Source organism: Bidens hawaiensis, unplaced genomic scaffold (genome assembly GCF_021521415.1).
Source record: "Bidens hawaiensis isolate Kalapana, Puna unplaced genomic scaffold, B.hawaiensis_p1.1 tig00049353_1, whole genome shotgun sequence".
Lineage (NCBI taxonomy): Eukaryota > Viridiplantae > Streptophyta > Magnoliopsida > Asterales > Asteraceae > Bidens > Bidens hawaiensis.
In genome coordinates, this window is record NW_027498839.1 from 116,116 (window position 1) to 131,731 (window position 15,616).

General features: G+C 36.1%; 1 protein-coding gene across 1 annotated transcript; it reads right to left on the reverse strand.

Annotated features, from left to right (window-relative positions):
• Positions 1-6,986: 6,986 nt before the first annotated feature.
• On the reverse strand, positions 6,987-14,781 carry LOC143597982 (UDP-glycosyltransferase 74G1-like). The gene is made up of 2 exons (XM_077076329.1): positions 13,972-14,781; positions 6,987-7,765 (listed from the first exon to the last, which is right to left on the reverse strand). The coding sequence occupies exons 1-2, from the start codon at positions 14,656-14,658 to the stop codon at positions 7,019-7,021; spliced, it is 1,434 nt and encodes a 477-aa protein (XP_076932444.1). The 5' UTR covers positions 14,659-14,781; the 3' UTR covers positions 6,987-7,018.
• Positions 14,782-15,616: the final 835 nt, after the last annotated feature.

The following is a 15,616-nucleotide window of genomic DNA, read 5'->3' on the forward strand; positions in this document are numbered from 1 at the left end:
ACTAGGTTTATAAACCCAGAAAGTGTAAAAGGTTTTTTGTTTGGATATTTTGAAAGTTTTGGGCATGGTAATTGAATAAGAAGGGTAAAGTTATCGAATGGATCATTCGATTGGAGATGAATGATTGTGAAAATTAAGGATTGTGTAATCGAATAAGAGGTTCGATTAGATGTGGTTGGATGGATAAATGTTCAAGGACTGAGTGATCGAATCACCATTCGATTAGATACATTGAGTTGAGAAAATGTTCAAGGACTGAGTGATCGAATCACCATTCGATTAAAAATTATGTATTCGAGTGCCCATTCGATTAGACAATCCAGTTTTACAGAATCTGCCAAGTATCAAGTGATCGAATGTACATTCTATTAGAGAAGACAAAATAAAGAAAAATACTAAGTCATAAGTAATCGAATCTCCATTCTATTAAAGAATTAGAAATCTATAAAAGACAAGGACATTCTAATCGAATAAGAGTTGTAATCGAATCGACTGAAATTTCTAATCTAATCGAATGACCATTTGATTCGATTAGATAACAAATTGAATTCGATTAGATTATTCAAGACTTGTAAAAAAATATTAATCTGTTGTAAATTGAATCTAATCTAATCTAATCCATAAATTAACCTAATCGAATGCTCATTCAATTAAATTAAGTTACAACTAGATTAGATCAGATTCAGCATTCGATTAGTTTAAACTTGTAAAATTTCGAATGTTCACATGTCTAAAATTAACCTTGAACTCAATTCGATTACTTGATACTTAGAATATTCTGTAAGCTGTTATGAAAAATAAGATTGAAACCTTTCTCATTCGATTCAAACACTCCACATTTAGACAATTTTCTATTTCAAGTCCAAATCTTGTACATAAAGTTTGTAATGTTTGTTTTTAATTTTTGTATATAGTTTTATTTTTACACTAAATTATCAATCTTAATGTTCCTTTTGTATGTCATAGGATCATAAAAATTCGTGTCCTTTGGAGATCTCAAGGAAGAGAAAATGCAAAGTCTTTATATCCATGATCAAGGGTTTACGGGACTGTCCACTATCCTATGTTATAACTATTGATCCAGAAGTTCACAGTTTTTGGGTTAAGCAGTTCTGGACCAAGGAAAAAACAAAGAAGGATGGTTTTAAGACCACCTCCAAGTTAGATGGACTGGAGGTAATGGTGAATGAGGAGGTTATCAGAAAGGCCTTGCAGATTAAAGACAACGCTACTGATCCTTTAACTACATTCTCCAAAGAAGAAATAGCTCAGTACTTGGAGGGGATCGGGTATGATGTGAAATGGTCTACATGTGAAAAGAAACATCTTCCCGTCTATTGGAAGCTTCTATTTCATATTGTTGCCAACTGTCTTTCGTCTCAAAAGGGTGGTTTTGATAAACTTAATACAGATTAGGTTGGGGTGATGTTGTGTCTTACACATAACAAGTACAACTTCAAATACATGCAAATGAATGTGCTTGAAAAGAACAGACGTATGATGTATCCAAGATTCGTCCAATTGATCTTGGATTACTTGCTTCCTGATACCCCCAAACCTGTGTACATGGATTAAGTTGATGAAGAAGGAAATGTTGTTGAATCAAATGAGCCACATCATGTGAAGAAAGTTGGGCAACCTGCCTTGAAGACTATTCTTGAACGATCGGGTAGGAGTTCGTATAAGTATAAAGGTAAGGAGCCTAGAGTTAAACTAGGTCAGTTTCCCGAAACGAAGACTGTTAGTGATGAGACGGAGGTAGAGGAGGAAGGTGATGACAGTGGTGATGACCATGATGATGATGATGGTCATGATGGAGGTGATGATGAAGAGGATGAACAGGATGAGCCTGTTGACGAATTGGTTGCTGAAACTCAGACTGAGCTGGAAGCAGATGTTGCGATGGAACGTAGATCCAAGCAAAAGCACGAAAAAGGAAAAAGAAAAGCCGGTGAAACATCAAGAAAGTCTGCTGCTATTGCTGCTGAGGAAGAAGAAGAGGAAGAGGAGCCAAAGCATCCACTAAAACGCTTGAAGAAGGAAAAAGACTCAAAGAAGTCTTCGTCTTCCAAAGTTCCATCCATTGAGGTACGTGTTCCTTCGATTAGTGCTATGATTAGTGAATCCCTAGCACCCACACAAACCACCACACCACAAACCACCAGCTTACCTGACCCACACATAGGATCCCCAACCACCCTAGCTAAAACCTTAGAAGCCCTCAAAGCCAAACAAATAAAATTCACCAAATCCCAAACCTCGACCTCACCAAAAATCAAATCCAAAACCAAACTTAAATCCCTACCAAAACCTCAATCAAAAACTAAACCTATAATTATCCTGAGAACCAAAACCAGACCCAAGTCAAAAACCCCATCCCTTAGAGAAGAACCCATAACATCTCTCGAAACCTCACCAACCCGACTAGATGAGCCCATGCAATCTATGTTTGAAAACATCCCCTTAACCACCCAAGCCTAAACCTTAACCTCCCCTAGGACCACCGTACCCTTTACCTCACCAACTTACCAATTCACTTCACCAATTACAGGCACAACATTTTCGTCCTCTACATTCACGTCATCCATACAATCCCAAACCACCACATCAACTACAGAAACCACAACCGAACCTACCAGCCTACACTTAGGCTTAACAACATCATTCCCAACCTTATCCCTAACCCTACCTATACCAACCACACCACACTCAACCATTTCAATCACACATCCCTCAACCCATAAGAGCCCTACCATAGCTACCACTCCAATCTCAAGTGGCAAATCGAAGAAGTCACCAGTGTTTCGAGATCCTATCCTTGATAGGATTAAGGCATTGGAGGAAGCAAACGAGAATAGAGCCAAGCATGACCTCATATTGATCAAGTTCATCAAATATCAACAATCAATCAATCAAGAGGTCACAAAGCAACGTGATGCTCTGGCTAGTCGTCTGGCTACTCTTCAAGAGCAACGAGACTTAGATCAAGCCTTAATCATGAGTCAGCGGGAATGGATACAAAACTTGCAAAGAAGATTTGACAATCAGCAAGTTTTAACCAATCAAAACTTCTTGAGAAATGATGAGTTGCATGATGAGACTGAACGGCTACAGTCACGTGTTAGTGGTTTAGAGTCTAATATTCCTTCTGCTTCAAACTTTGCCAACAGATTCAGAGAGGAATTGAGTTCTACACTTAATCAAGTTCTGATAGATTTTGAGAGATTAACTTCACGAGTTAATCTGTTGGGGGTGGATCTAGTTCTTTAAGGGACGTGGATCGAGTGATGGGTAAGAGTGTGAAGCTGCGTAATCTGGTAGAGCATCTCGAATGAGAATTGGAAGAACAACGCACAGAACAAGGTCGCGTTAATGAGTCGTTGGTAAACCGTTACCTCGCTGTCATGGAGGTGATGCGGTTAACTGACGAGGATGTGGAGAATTTGAGAATGCAGCTGATGGATACTTTCCGTGGCTTTCTTCGTGTAAATGAGCCAAGGACCGAGCAGAGCACTAGACGACAAACAGCTCTTGCCAATTTGGTCACTGATGCCAAAAGGGTCAGAGCTCAGGGAAGATTACATAGCTTCCTATGCACTGGTGAAGTCAGGAAAGATGCTGAAGTAGGAGGTTCAGGTGTGAAGGCTAGTGTTGACGAGCCTACAGCTGTTGTTGGAACAATTGTGAGCACTAAACTTGTAGTTACTACTGATGCTGTATCTGGGCAGGTCAATTCTACAAGCTCACCACTTGTTGCACCCACTACTGGTGAACAAGTCATTGTTGTGCTTACTACCGTGTTAATTGCATATACTCCGCCACAACAAGTAGCTAGATGGTGGTGGTGGTGAAGGAAACGGTGATGACGAGGATGAGACTGATGACAATGATGATGACGGTGAGAATGATGATAATAAGAAAGATAAGGAGGATGAGAACAACGATGATGACGACCACGAGCACGACAGTTATGATGAGCCTTATGGTGGAAATGGTGGTAATGATGATGATAGTGGTGAAGGTGATGCCACTGGAAATAAGACGGGAGATAATGATCCGCCACATGAGGTTGCAAAGACTTGTGAAACCGATGCTGCAGTCGCGGATAAAATTGCTTCATTATTTAACGTTTATTCTTTTGCAGGTACCGACTCACCAGTTCAAGAACTCATGGAAGAAATAAAGTCGATAGTGATGAAGGCATCGACTACTCACATAATCTGGATACTCCGGAAAGGGTGATCGATGAAGCGGTTGATCAAGATTATGTTGTAACTCTCGTCTCCAAGCCCGCTCGACGAAGATCAAGAAAATGCATCAAGTACTACATCGTGAGCAGGATGGTAAGCATGAGATGGAGATCAAGACTGTACAATGACTCAGATTCAATTCTCTCTGGAAGGTGGCACAAGGATAGCAAAAGCTGGGCTATTCGGCATGCGAATGGCGATATGAGGTGTCTCACCTATGGAGATTTGCATACTTTGTCAATCCTCGACATGAATTACTTCAGAATAACTATAGGTCGAGAAGATGACAAAGACACTGTGGAGTTATGGTTCAAGCGTTACTTGAAGCAGGAGTGGAAGACCAACTACCCGAAGTCCGTTGTCAATCCGGGTAGGTCTTACAAGTCAAAATAGATAAACCCTTTCACCAACAAGTCGTCCAAAGGTCGAAGATACAAGATGCCATACGATCATGGTGAACCAATCTTTCACGGCATGCCCTTCAATGACGACTTTCTCTTTGACTTCGTTGCTTGGGAGTTCGACAATGAGCATGGTGAAGTTATTATTCACTGTAAACGCACTCACGAACTACGGTTCTTTGATGAACACGAACTTGCACATTTCGGACTAAGCGACTTGAAGAAGCTTGTCAAGTCGCCCTTATGTACTGTTGGAGATGTTCGTCGTGACAAAAAGGACGCCATCGTCGGTGAGTTCAAAATTTTGTCCAACGACTTGTTGAAAAGCAACCTTTTCAAGATCAAGATGATATCTTAGAGTACGAGTCCGAGTTCGAGTGATGATGGAAGTTAATAAGACAAATACCAAATACTATAGGGAGATTGTAAGGCCCATTCTAGTTTAGTCTTTCGTATTTGTATTGTGTATTTTGTTTATGTTGTGTTGAACTTTTGTTTATGTATGTTTGGGCCCAATGCCATATGTAATGAAGCCCATTGGGCCGTAATCAATGAAATAGATGTGCATGAGCACACACACTATATAAGGTGTGTGTATCTCATGCACATAACAACATTTTGCATAAACCTTATCCTTAACTCTAAAACTCTCTCTTCTCTTTCTCTTCCTCACAACAATAAACACACTCAAACAATATCCGAGATCTCGGTCCTCACTAGTTATTTCCGCTAACTAGTGTAGAGGTTGATCTAAGATAACTAGTAATAGTTGTTGTGTTGTTTGATCCGGTCAAGGGACCTACAGACTACTATTAACTATTAGTTGTGAATCTTATAGTAACATGTGTTCGGTTATATTCTTTTATTAGAATAGGTAGATTTAATTTTTTGGTTATACTTTTTTAACTACTTGTATATCATATGGATTTTAAATTAATTTATTAATAAAAAAAGGAATAGCAAGTCGCTAACATGCAAAGAGTTACAAAGAACCAAAGTATAGAACCACCAAAAACAATTTGCACCAACTGCAAACAAAATTAATGAAAACACTCACACCATTTATTTTTAATGGTTTTGTTATTTTATATTTTGTAACGGTATGTTTTATTTTTAACGTAGTTTTGTTTTAACTTAATAGATATATATTAGTTTGTTACGTTTATTATATTTTTTTAACATATTGGCTCTTTCAATTGAGATGTGTAAGTTTTTTAAATTGTTAACGAACAAGCATGAACGTACACGAACATGTTAATTTTTTTAACGAACAAACATAAACACATATATTTGTCATATGAAAAAAGAGCGGTTGATGTAGGTGACGATGGTGGTTGCTGCATGAAAGGGGAGGTTTTCGAAGGTGGGAAGTGATCGGAAGTTAACCGGTGATGAAGAGGATAGATCGATGACGGATAACTTTTAAAGTAGAGATCAATTAGATTTTATTGATCAATTTGTTTCACAAACAAATGAGATTCTATAACCCATTTAAGGGCTATCCGGGTTTAGTGAGACTCATGATCTACAAAATTATTGTTTGATGATTAAGAGGTTGGGTTATAACCCATTTAAAAACTATCCAGGTTTGGTGAGACCCATGACCCACGAAAATTATTGTTTTATTACAAAAGAGTTTGACAAACAAATGAGATGTTATAACCCATTTAAGAACCATTCGGGTTTGGGAAGACCCATACCCGCGAATTGGGCAACACATGAGAAACCTCAAATTACAAATCAAACAATTTGATTGCTTGAGAGGGGACGATGAGCAACAAGAGAGTGACACGTAGGTTTTTTTGATATACATTTAGATAGATGGATAGATACGTCAAGAAAAAAATTGTAAAATAAATCCAGATAGTTATGTAATATTTGTGCGTGCCATTGATTCATAGTCTAAGTTATTAAGTAAAACACTTCATTTAAATTATCTCATATACCTCAAACAACAAATCTAAGAGAGCCCATTAGTTATCTCACTCATACACCACTTGAATTCAAATTAAAAAGGGTAAGCATGTACTTGAACTCGAGACAAAGTAAACTGAGTTGAGTAAACTAGTTATATAAACGAGCTGAGTGTGAGCTCAAATTTCAGCGGCCTATGAACAAATGAATTTTGTTTATATAAAATTTACTTCTCTAATGGCCTAGTTTTATTACTTCAAAATGTGTTTAAAATCTATGGACTAGCTGTAACGCCGCATTTTTTTTAGTGAAAAAACATTTAAAAACAATATTCTAAAACTCACCTATTCGCTAAATCTAGGATTATATTACAAATAGTTCATGCATTTAATTAGCATTCATATATGAGATATATCTTAATACCATGAAATAATCAAGACATACATCAACAACTTACACATCCCGTTTATGCGTCATGGTATGCTTTAGTTCATATATAAACTCATTGATATCCTTGTCCGAGCTTCCGCCTTTATCAACAGCTAATTTAGCCAATTCGCTCCATTTTGCCGCGTTATTTTGAATCACTACTCCTGTCTTGTCCTTCATAATCTTCTTTATACATGACGCTAGGTTTCCTCTTCTCACTATCCCTTTCTCGTCAGCCTTAACTCTCACTCCAATACCCCAAATTTCATCTAGCATCTTGGCATTAGTAATTTGATCTGTCCATTGAGGCATTGCCACGACCGGGACTCCAAGACATATTGCTTCAAGAGTCGAGTTAAACCCACAATGTGTAACAAAGCATCCTGTTGATTCATGTGCTAGCACATCCATTTGCCTACACCATGCCACAACCAAACCCTTTCCTCTTTTTATTACGTCCGTAACATCTTTTGGAAGCTTACCCTCTTCTTGAGCCCTGACAACCCACAAGAAATTAACATCACTATCAATCAATCCCCATGTAATTTCTTCCATTTCTTCTGGTTGAAGTTCTGCAGCACTCCCGAATGCAACATAAACAACCGATTTCTCTGGCTTATCATTTAGCCAATTCATGCATTCGTTATGCTTTACTTCGAATAGATTGATCCCATAATCTTTATCGTCTTCTAGTCTTTTGTCAAGATACATCGATGGAAGTGTTGGCCCGATTACCTTTAGGTTCCACATCTTTCTCATCCACTCTATCACCTAACAAATGGAAACCAAATTATGGAGATCACACACCAAGTTATTAAATTCACTATTCGATGTGCATATAAAATCAACCGAATTTTTTTTTCTTACAGACATCGGTTGATAATAATAATAATAATAATGACTAGTTGCATCAACCCGCATATAACGACGGGAACATGACATGATTGATTGGTACGTTACGATATTATTAGGATGAAATTAAATAAGGGGGGTGTTTGGGATTCCTTATTTTACCTCCTTATAACTTATAGGCTATAAGTTACTAGTAGAGTGCCCGCACGATGTTGCGGCGACAACAATTTACAATGCTATATTCGTTTATGTTATTTCATAAATCAACTTGTGATGTATAATAATAGTACTTCAGTTAATTTTGTTGCATAATATTTTACAAAACTTTATTATATAATTTTTTGCACTGTTATTATAGTTTCAAGCTAGTAGCAACAAATATGGTAAATCTATTTCATAAGCGTTACACATATTAAATAAATAATAAATTAACATTAAAAATGATTGTCTACTTTCATAAACTATTATGACAATGCAATATACTAAAAACAAGAATAATACACTTTTGTCATGCTTCTTGTCAAGTCGTCTCTAGAGATAGCAAAATGAAGCTAGGGCTTTAGGCCTTCAATTTTTAAAAGAAAATTAATTATTATACATGTGTAATTTGGGATTGGATTAATGTGTGTGATTTGAGCGACTTTTAAAATGATATAGGTCTAAAAAGGTATGTGGAATTTCATTACTTATGTATTTGCAAAAAATAATCATAGCGTCTTTATTTATTTGGAATGAAAGCAAAATACTTTTTTTTACAACAATGTCTCGTTTTTAAACATCATTTTAGGGCAACAAAGTGGTTGAGCCAGCCCTACTTCTCGCACATCCTAATTATCTTGTTTGATAATTTAAGTCGGATGATCCATGATGCTAAGTGAAACAGGAAATTAAGTCTAACTTGAACAATATCTTTATATATAGGATTAAATTTTATAAAACTGCATTATTCCATTTTCTTTATAGTCTATATAAATTAGGAGTAGCTATTGGTGAAACTAAAATTTCAAATAACATACTTCAATAATTTTTATTTGTTACCCGCTAAGTTTTTTAGTAATATTTTGTTTTTATTAACTCTAAAATAGGATTTCAAAATGTAATTGACCGTATATCATTATTAAGACCAATTATTTGAGTAGCTTAGTTCAATGATGCACGAAAGCATGCTATCAAGGATGCTGTTGTTACATAAGGTCTTAATAAGTTAATATTAATAATGATTTTGTGATTACCTTATTCTAATAAAAGTATTAATTTGATATTAATAAATTTTGTTATGTATTGATAAGTAGATAATATGTCAGAATCAACAGCCAAGACTCATGAGGAACACAATTCCATAAATGACTGGAAGTTTTTTGTAATATTTTTTGGATTTGATTTTATACTTCTGGTTTTGTAACTTGAGTTGTGATATAAATGGGAGGACTGATTTTGTAATTTCATATTAGAGAAAAACTAAAAGACAACGTGCACATCTTTATCTATTTAAACATTTTATAGTTTTAAACTTGCATATTTTACTTGTACTTTAATGTTTCATTGACTTGTACATTATATTTTACACATCCGTTTTGAATTTTTTTTTATATCGAAACGTCGATAAAAATGAGCCCGTCGTAAAGGTAAACTCGTATTTTTTTATGACATAATACACTAAACAATATAAGAGAAATATTAAAATTAAATAAGTTAGAGGAATATGTGGAGAAACATGAGGGGTTGAAAGAGTAATTATTTCTTGAATTAACAAATAAAGGATAAAGATAGAGGGAAAAAGATGTAATTACATATTAACAAATCAAAGTTATGTAAATGGTTGATGATTAAAAGACATCTTTATCCTTAGAAATTCTAAAATTTATTCTTCAAGAGTTGTACCTAAAGCAATGAATTTGGTACCTCTTAAGATTTAAGAGGTCCCTAACTCATGCTTTATATATAATAGAGATTAGATGTTTGAAAAAGTTAAAGATTGTGAGTGTATAAATCATAAATTACAAATCTGTAATTTATGACTTAAATAAGTCACAAAGAGGTAAATTAAGAAATCCTAAAATCCCCTAAACCAAGTTTGTTGTGCAATGCTCAAAAGCACTTAAAAATAGAACTTGAGGAGCTAGTTGTGTTAATTGTCATAACATACCTAGTTTTTTAGTCATAAGGAGTTTTTAAAACTTTGTTAGTTGTGTTAATTGCACGTCATGGCCCATGGGAGCTTAGGGGTGGCCGCGTGGGGTCTTGAAAATTTAAGTTGAAGAAAATTTTGAAATCATTTTTTTTTCTAAACATTCAATAAAACATAGGAAATATTCGAATGTCATAACGAATTGCTCTAGACTGATGCCCGGTGTTTTTTCTTCTAAATATTAAGAATTAATGTAAAAATTAGCTGGAATTAACTGAGTTCACAATAGCTTATCGTAAAAAAAAACAACAGTCGCGTGTTGCGGTGGGAGGCTGGTATCGGGTTACGAAACCGAAAGTAAAGAAAAAAAATCTTCCATGTCAAAATACAACAAATTAACATATTTAAATAAAATGTGTGGCAAACAAAAAAAACAATGTGCTGCACCCAAGAATTTATGCGAGTTCCACATGAACCATTGGATGGTATCAACAATAACAAAAACCCGCACTTTGTGATGGTGTACCGACAAAATTCAGTCAATATTGACGACATCATCACTAAATCGTAAACATACAATTCGTGGTTACGGCGATACCAACACTAAATCACAGGTTAAAAAGATTTTAACATCATTGGGCTAACTACCAAATAAAGTTATAATCAAGAAGTGAATGAAAATGAATGAACATATATACATGTGCCATAAAAATGAATGGAGCTTATTAGGGTGTTGGGGGTGTGTACATGCAGGTATTCTGACACGCCGAGAACACTCTGGCTGGTAGGTAAGATCCCCCCCCCCCCTAAACACACACACGCCGCGGAAATGAATGGGGTTGGTACAATGTCAATTCATATGAAGTGAATGAACCTAGGACCACTCACAAAGACTCGCATATAATGAGCCTAGGCCTCTTAAGGAGAGTTGATACATATTAGATTTTAATATAATTCTTTTAACTTTTTATTTTGTCAGTGAAGAAATGAAAAACTTGAAACTTAGATCCGTGCCTTAAAGTTGGATCCTTGCCGTTCTTCTATTTGGGTATCCAAGTGTGGGGAAATATGGCGCGCATTATTCGGTGGAACACGATTATTAAAAAGTTCAAAAAGAGGCTTTCTTTGTGGAAGGCAAAGCTTTTGTCAATTGGTGGTCGAGCCACTTTAGTCACTTCAGTTTTGGGAATATTTGGAACATACTATTTTTCTCTATTTCGGGCTCCTGTTAAGGTTATTAAAGATTTGAAGCCATTCGTTCGAGGTTTTTTTCGGTGCTATCTGAAAAAGATTTTGGAGGTTTGAGGTTCGGTAGCCTTAATGTTATGAACTTGGCTTTGCTCTATAAGTGGATATGGTCTATCCTTGTTAACAAAGAGACCCTTTGGTCCAAAGTTATAAGGGCAATTCATGGATGTTCTCTCAACTTTGATACGCCTGAAGGTGGTACGGGTATTTGGAAACAGATTTGTCTCGCCACAACTCGGTTACATTCAACTAATATTTTGCCTCCTTCAATTATTGTAAAAAAAGGTTCGAAATGGCAGATATACTCGCTTTTGGTTAGACATTTGGCTAGGCGAGCTTGACTTGGCATCCCGTTTTAAATGGATATTTGCGTTTGAGAAAAACAAGTCGTGCCTCATTTCGGATAGGAGATTAGAGCATAGATGGTCTTGGGATTGGCGTAGAGTCCCGAGAGGAGGCGTTGAACAATCACAACTTAATGATCTCGTGAACCTTCTTATTGAGGTTCATATTTCGGATGAAGATGATGGTTGGATTTTGTCTCTAAATAATAACAGAGAATTTTCTGTTAAGGATCTTAGAAAGCATATTGATAGAGCCTCCCTCCTTTTTAGTTCTCCAAACTTGCCCCCTACTCGATGGAATTCTTTTGTTCCAAAAAAAGTGAATATTATGGCTTGGAGGGTGCTTCGAGACCAATTGCCCACCAAATGGAATCTCAGTCGTCGTGCTTTCAATTTCAATCCATCTTTTGTCCTTCTTGTAGTATGAAGGTTGAGGATAATAATCATGTTTTTGGTTCGTGTGATGTCGCTTCTAGGGCGTGGAGCTTGATTGCATCCTGGTTGGACATTGATTTTTTGGTGGTAGTACGACCTAACATTGATGCGTTGCTTGATGGTGTGAAGATCAACGTTAAGAAGAAAAGGCTTATTGAGGCGGTCGTTTTTTCGACGTGGTTGGTGCTTTGGAGATATAGGAACACTTCCATCTTTCAACCATCCAAGCTAAGAAACGGAGATATTTTTTACTTTATTTAATATTATTCGTATTTTTGGTATGCTCATAGGATCCGTAAAGTTTTATTTTCTTGGGACGAATGGTTAAAAAACCCTCTCCTCTTAATGTAAGTTGTTTATTTTGTTTTCGGCGTTTTACCGATTTCTTTGTTTTTTATATAATCTCTGACGTTTAAAAAAACATGAAACTTAGATCTTTCAATCTATTGGGTAATGGAATGGACTACCATCCATTTCATTCTTTTAAAACACTCAAAATTCATTTCATTTGCCCCCTTGTTTTTTCTCATTACATCCTTCTTTCACACTATATCACCTCTACACCACTACCCATTGCCCTCTCACCACCGGCCACCACCCACCACCACCTAAGAGCGCCACCCATCACCGTCACCACCAACCATCGCTCCCCACCACCACAACCATCCCACCATCACTCCCTAGCAATCGCTTCGGCTCCCGCCCATCGCCACCGCAGCCCACCACCGCCACCACCCACCACCACTGTTACTACTCGCCGCCACCACAACCATTACTACTCGCCGCCCACCACCACCATCCCACCGCTACTCACTACCATTTTTATTTTATTTCGGCGTTTCTTATCTTACTAAAAAGTAAAAACTAATAATTCATTCTATTCTCACATGATAACCAAACATGTTAATGAAATAGTAATTATCTATTTTATTACCCCATTCATTCTCTTTCCTCAATTATCCCATTTCATTACTTATTTAATTACTCAATATCAAGCAGACCCCTTGATGTTACAAGGGGTTTACCTTGTTTATTTAATCTCTTACTTGGTTATTTATTTGTTGAGTAAATTTTATTAAACTATGAAATAGGGATTTTCTATTTGTATATTAGCAAAGAGACAGAATATATGTAAATTGGTAGGTGACCTGTGAATTTGGCATCTTCCCAATAATATTATAATCTTTAACTTATTAATTTATTTGTTAAAAGTTAAAAAAAAAACAACTGTGAAATAGGGATTTTCTCTTTTTAAATTAGCCAGGAGACAGACAGAATATCTGGTCGGGGTGAATTTAACCCCTTTTCTGATAATATATGACTTAGCAAAAACAAATTTGATCGATGTCGGTTAGGTTTGTAACATAAACGATAATAAACTAGATTAAGTAAATACACAGAAATTCTGTGACAGAATAATATAGGCACTCGTATACCTTATGATAAAAGCATATTTAAAGTGACATGCAAACGGTTGGTAAAACCAAAAATTGAATTCGTTAACTCCAAACACAAGTAATTAACATGTTTTCGAAAAACCAACACAACTCATGCCTTGTGGTGGCGAAGCGATGCGCATTCGGTCTGTGTCGGGTTACTACACCAAAACTATACCAAAATATAACGTTAGCTCTCAAATACAACAAAGTAACAAATTTAAACCGCGAACAAAAAAACGTGCGCCGAAGCTACAAATTGACGCGAATTTAGACGGTTTTGACTCTAAATCATAATTATAATTCAGTAACCCAAGAAAACAACAGTAGAAAAAGAAGTTTGACGTGACATACCCACAATCTACCCCACTTGAAAATAGGGACTCTCTTTCTAGACTAACCAGGACAGGAATATCTAGTACTAGTAGGGGTGTAACAGACTTTCATGAAAGATTTTTTTTGTGCTACTTGATATCGGCTCGTTAAAACCCTGATTCCATAAACATATTACAATAACAACAAAGGAAAACTCACCTCTTTCTCAAGCAGGTAAAAACTATTTGTGAACACCCAACGTGCTTGATCAATATTAGTAAACTGGTTAAACACAGTATGAGACCACCCAGGGTACGGTCCAATATCATGCACAAAAGATGGTGTCTCCCAACGCTCAACCGGTGGCAACCCCGGAACCGAAACTGGTCCATCCGGTGGCAAAGAAATCAAACCCTTATGAACATGATAATATATGGTGTTTACACCACAAGCTTGAGTGAAAAATGCACCACTATCAATTCCTAACTCCATAGCCACATCTGAAGCCCATGCAATAAAAGAGTCATAAATGAGTGCATCAATATTGTTTCCCTCACTTTCAAGTTTTTTTATCAAGTCAGCTAATGATTTAGAGCCAACTTCTTTGAATGTATCAAGGTAGGATTCGGGGCTATCCGCACTCATGTAACCACCTTCATCGAAACCGTCGGTTATCGCTTCGATTTCGATGGATGTGGTGTTGTTTTTGTTTGGGAAGTTTATGTTAAAGATGTAGATGGTTGTGACAAGTGTTGTTTTGACACCTTTGGAGAGTAAACGTTTGGCAAATTGGATGATGGGGTTTATGTGGCCTTGTGCTGGGAAAGGAAAGAGTAGAACATGTGGTGGTTTGTTGGTCTTAGGTTGTTGCTCCATTGTTTGCTTGTGGGAAAGTAAGGTTATCATGATTGATGAATGATGAAGATTGACGGCGGATTATTTTGTAGGTGTAGAATGATATGCCTTACGTCATTGCCTCTGTCACTATTCTTGGATCTTTGTTTGTAACATAATCTTTTTTTATTCTTCTCTAGGTCTCCTAATAAAATTTGATCTTGTTTACTTATTTATACATGAAAAAGTTAGATTTGATTACTATTAACTATTAGTTGTGTACGGGCTTTCATATCACTAAGCTTTTAAATTTAGTGTAACCAAACATTAATTAAAAGAAAAAAAAAAGAGGAAAAAGGAAAATATATTACATTATTGGTTGGTTAGCAAGTGGCCACACCTCCATCGTGTTTAGCGTCCGACAATGCCTTGACGCTCCACCCCTCTGGTGCCTCTTTAGGTCGTGTGTAATGGTGTTCATCAAATTTAAGGATGATGTGGCATGGTGGTGACGTCCCTTGGAGTCTCCACAACACATAATCTTAAGACGAGGAAATCTTAAAATTTTGCAGTCTGATCCTAATAAATTGAAAAAATAGAAATTTACTTTTAAGAATTTTTACATAATTCCTCTTACTAAAACTATTAATTAGATCTATCCCAACTCAAAAAATCAATAACATATTTTCTCATTTTCATATCAAGTTACTCATTGACCCTTGTTTAATATCATATAACAAATTAAATTTTAAATACATAACAAAATGGTGAGGCCCTGACGTGGATGTTGTGGTCTAATAAAAAAAACAATGTGAAAATGAAGTATTAGGGAGTAAGGTCATCTTCTCATGGATTTTGTGGTTAGTTTAGTTTAAACGATTTTTTGAAATGAAAATAAGTTCAATTTATTTTGCAAATAATTTTTAATAAAAAGTATTCCCCTTCAGGTTTCAGGTTTGATAAAACACTATTAATCAAGTTAATCTAGTGAGAGTCATTAAAAATGGCTACATATATGATTAATCTAGTG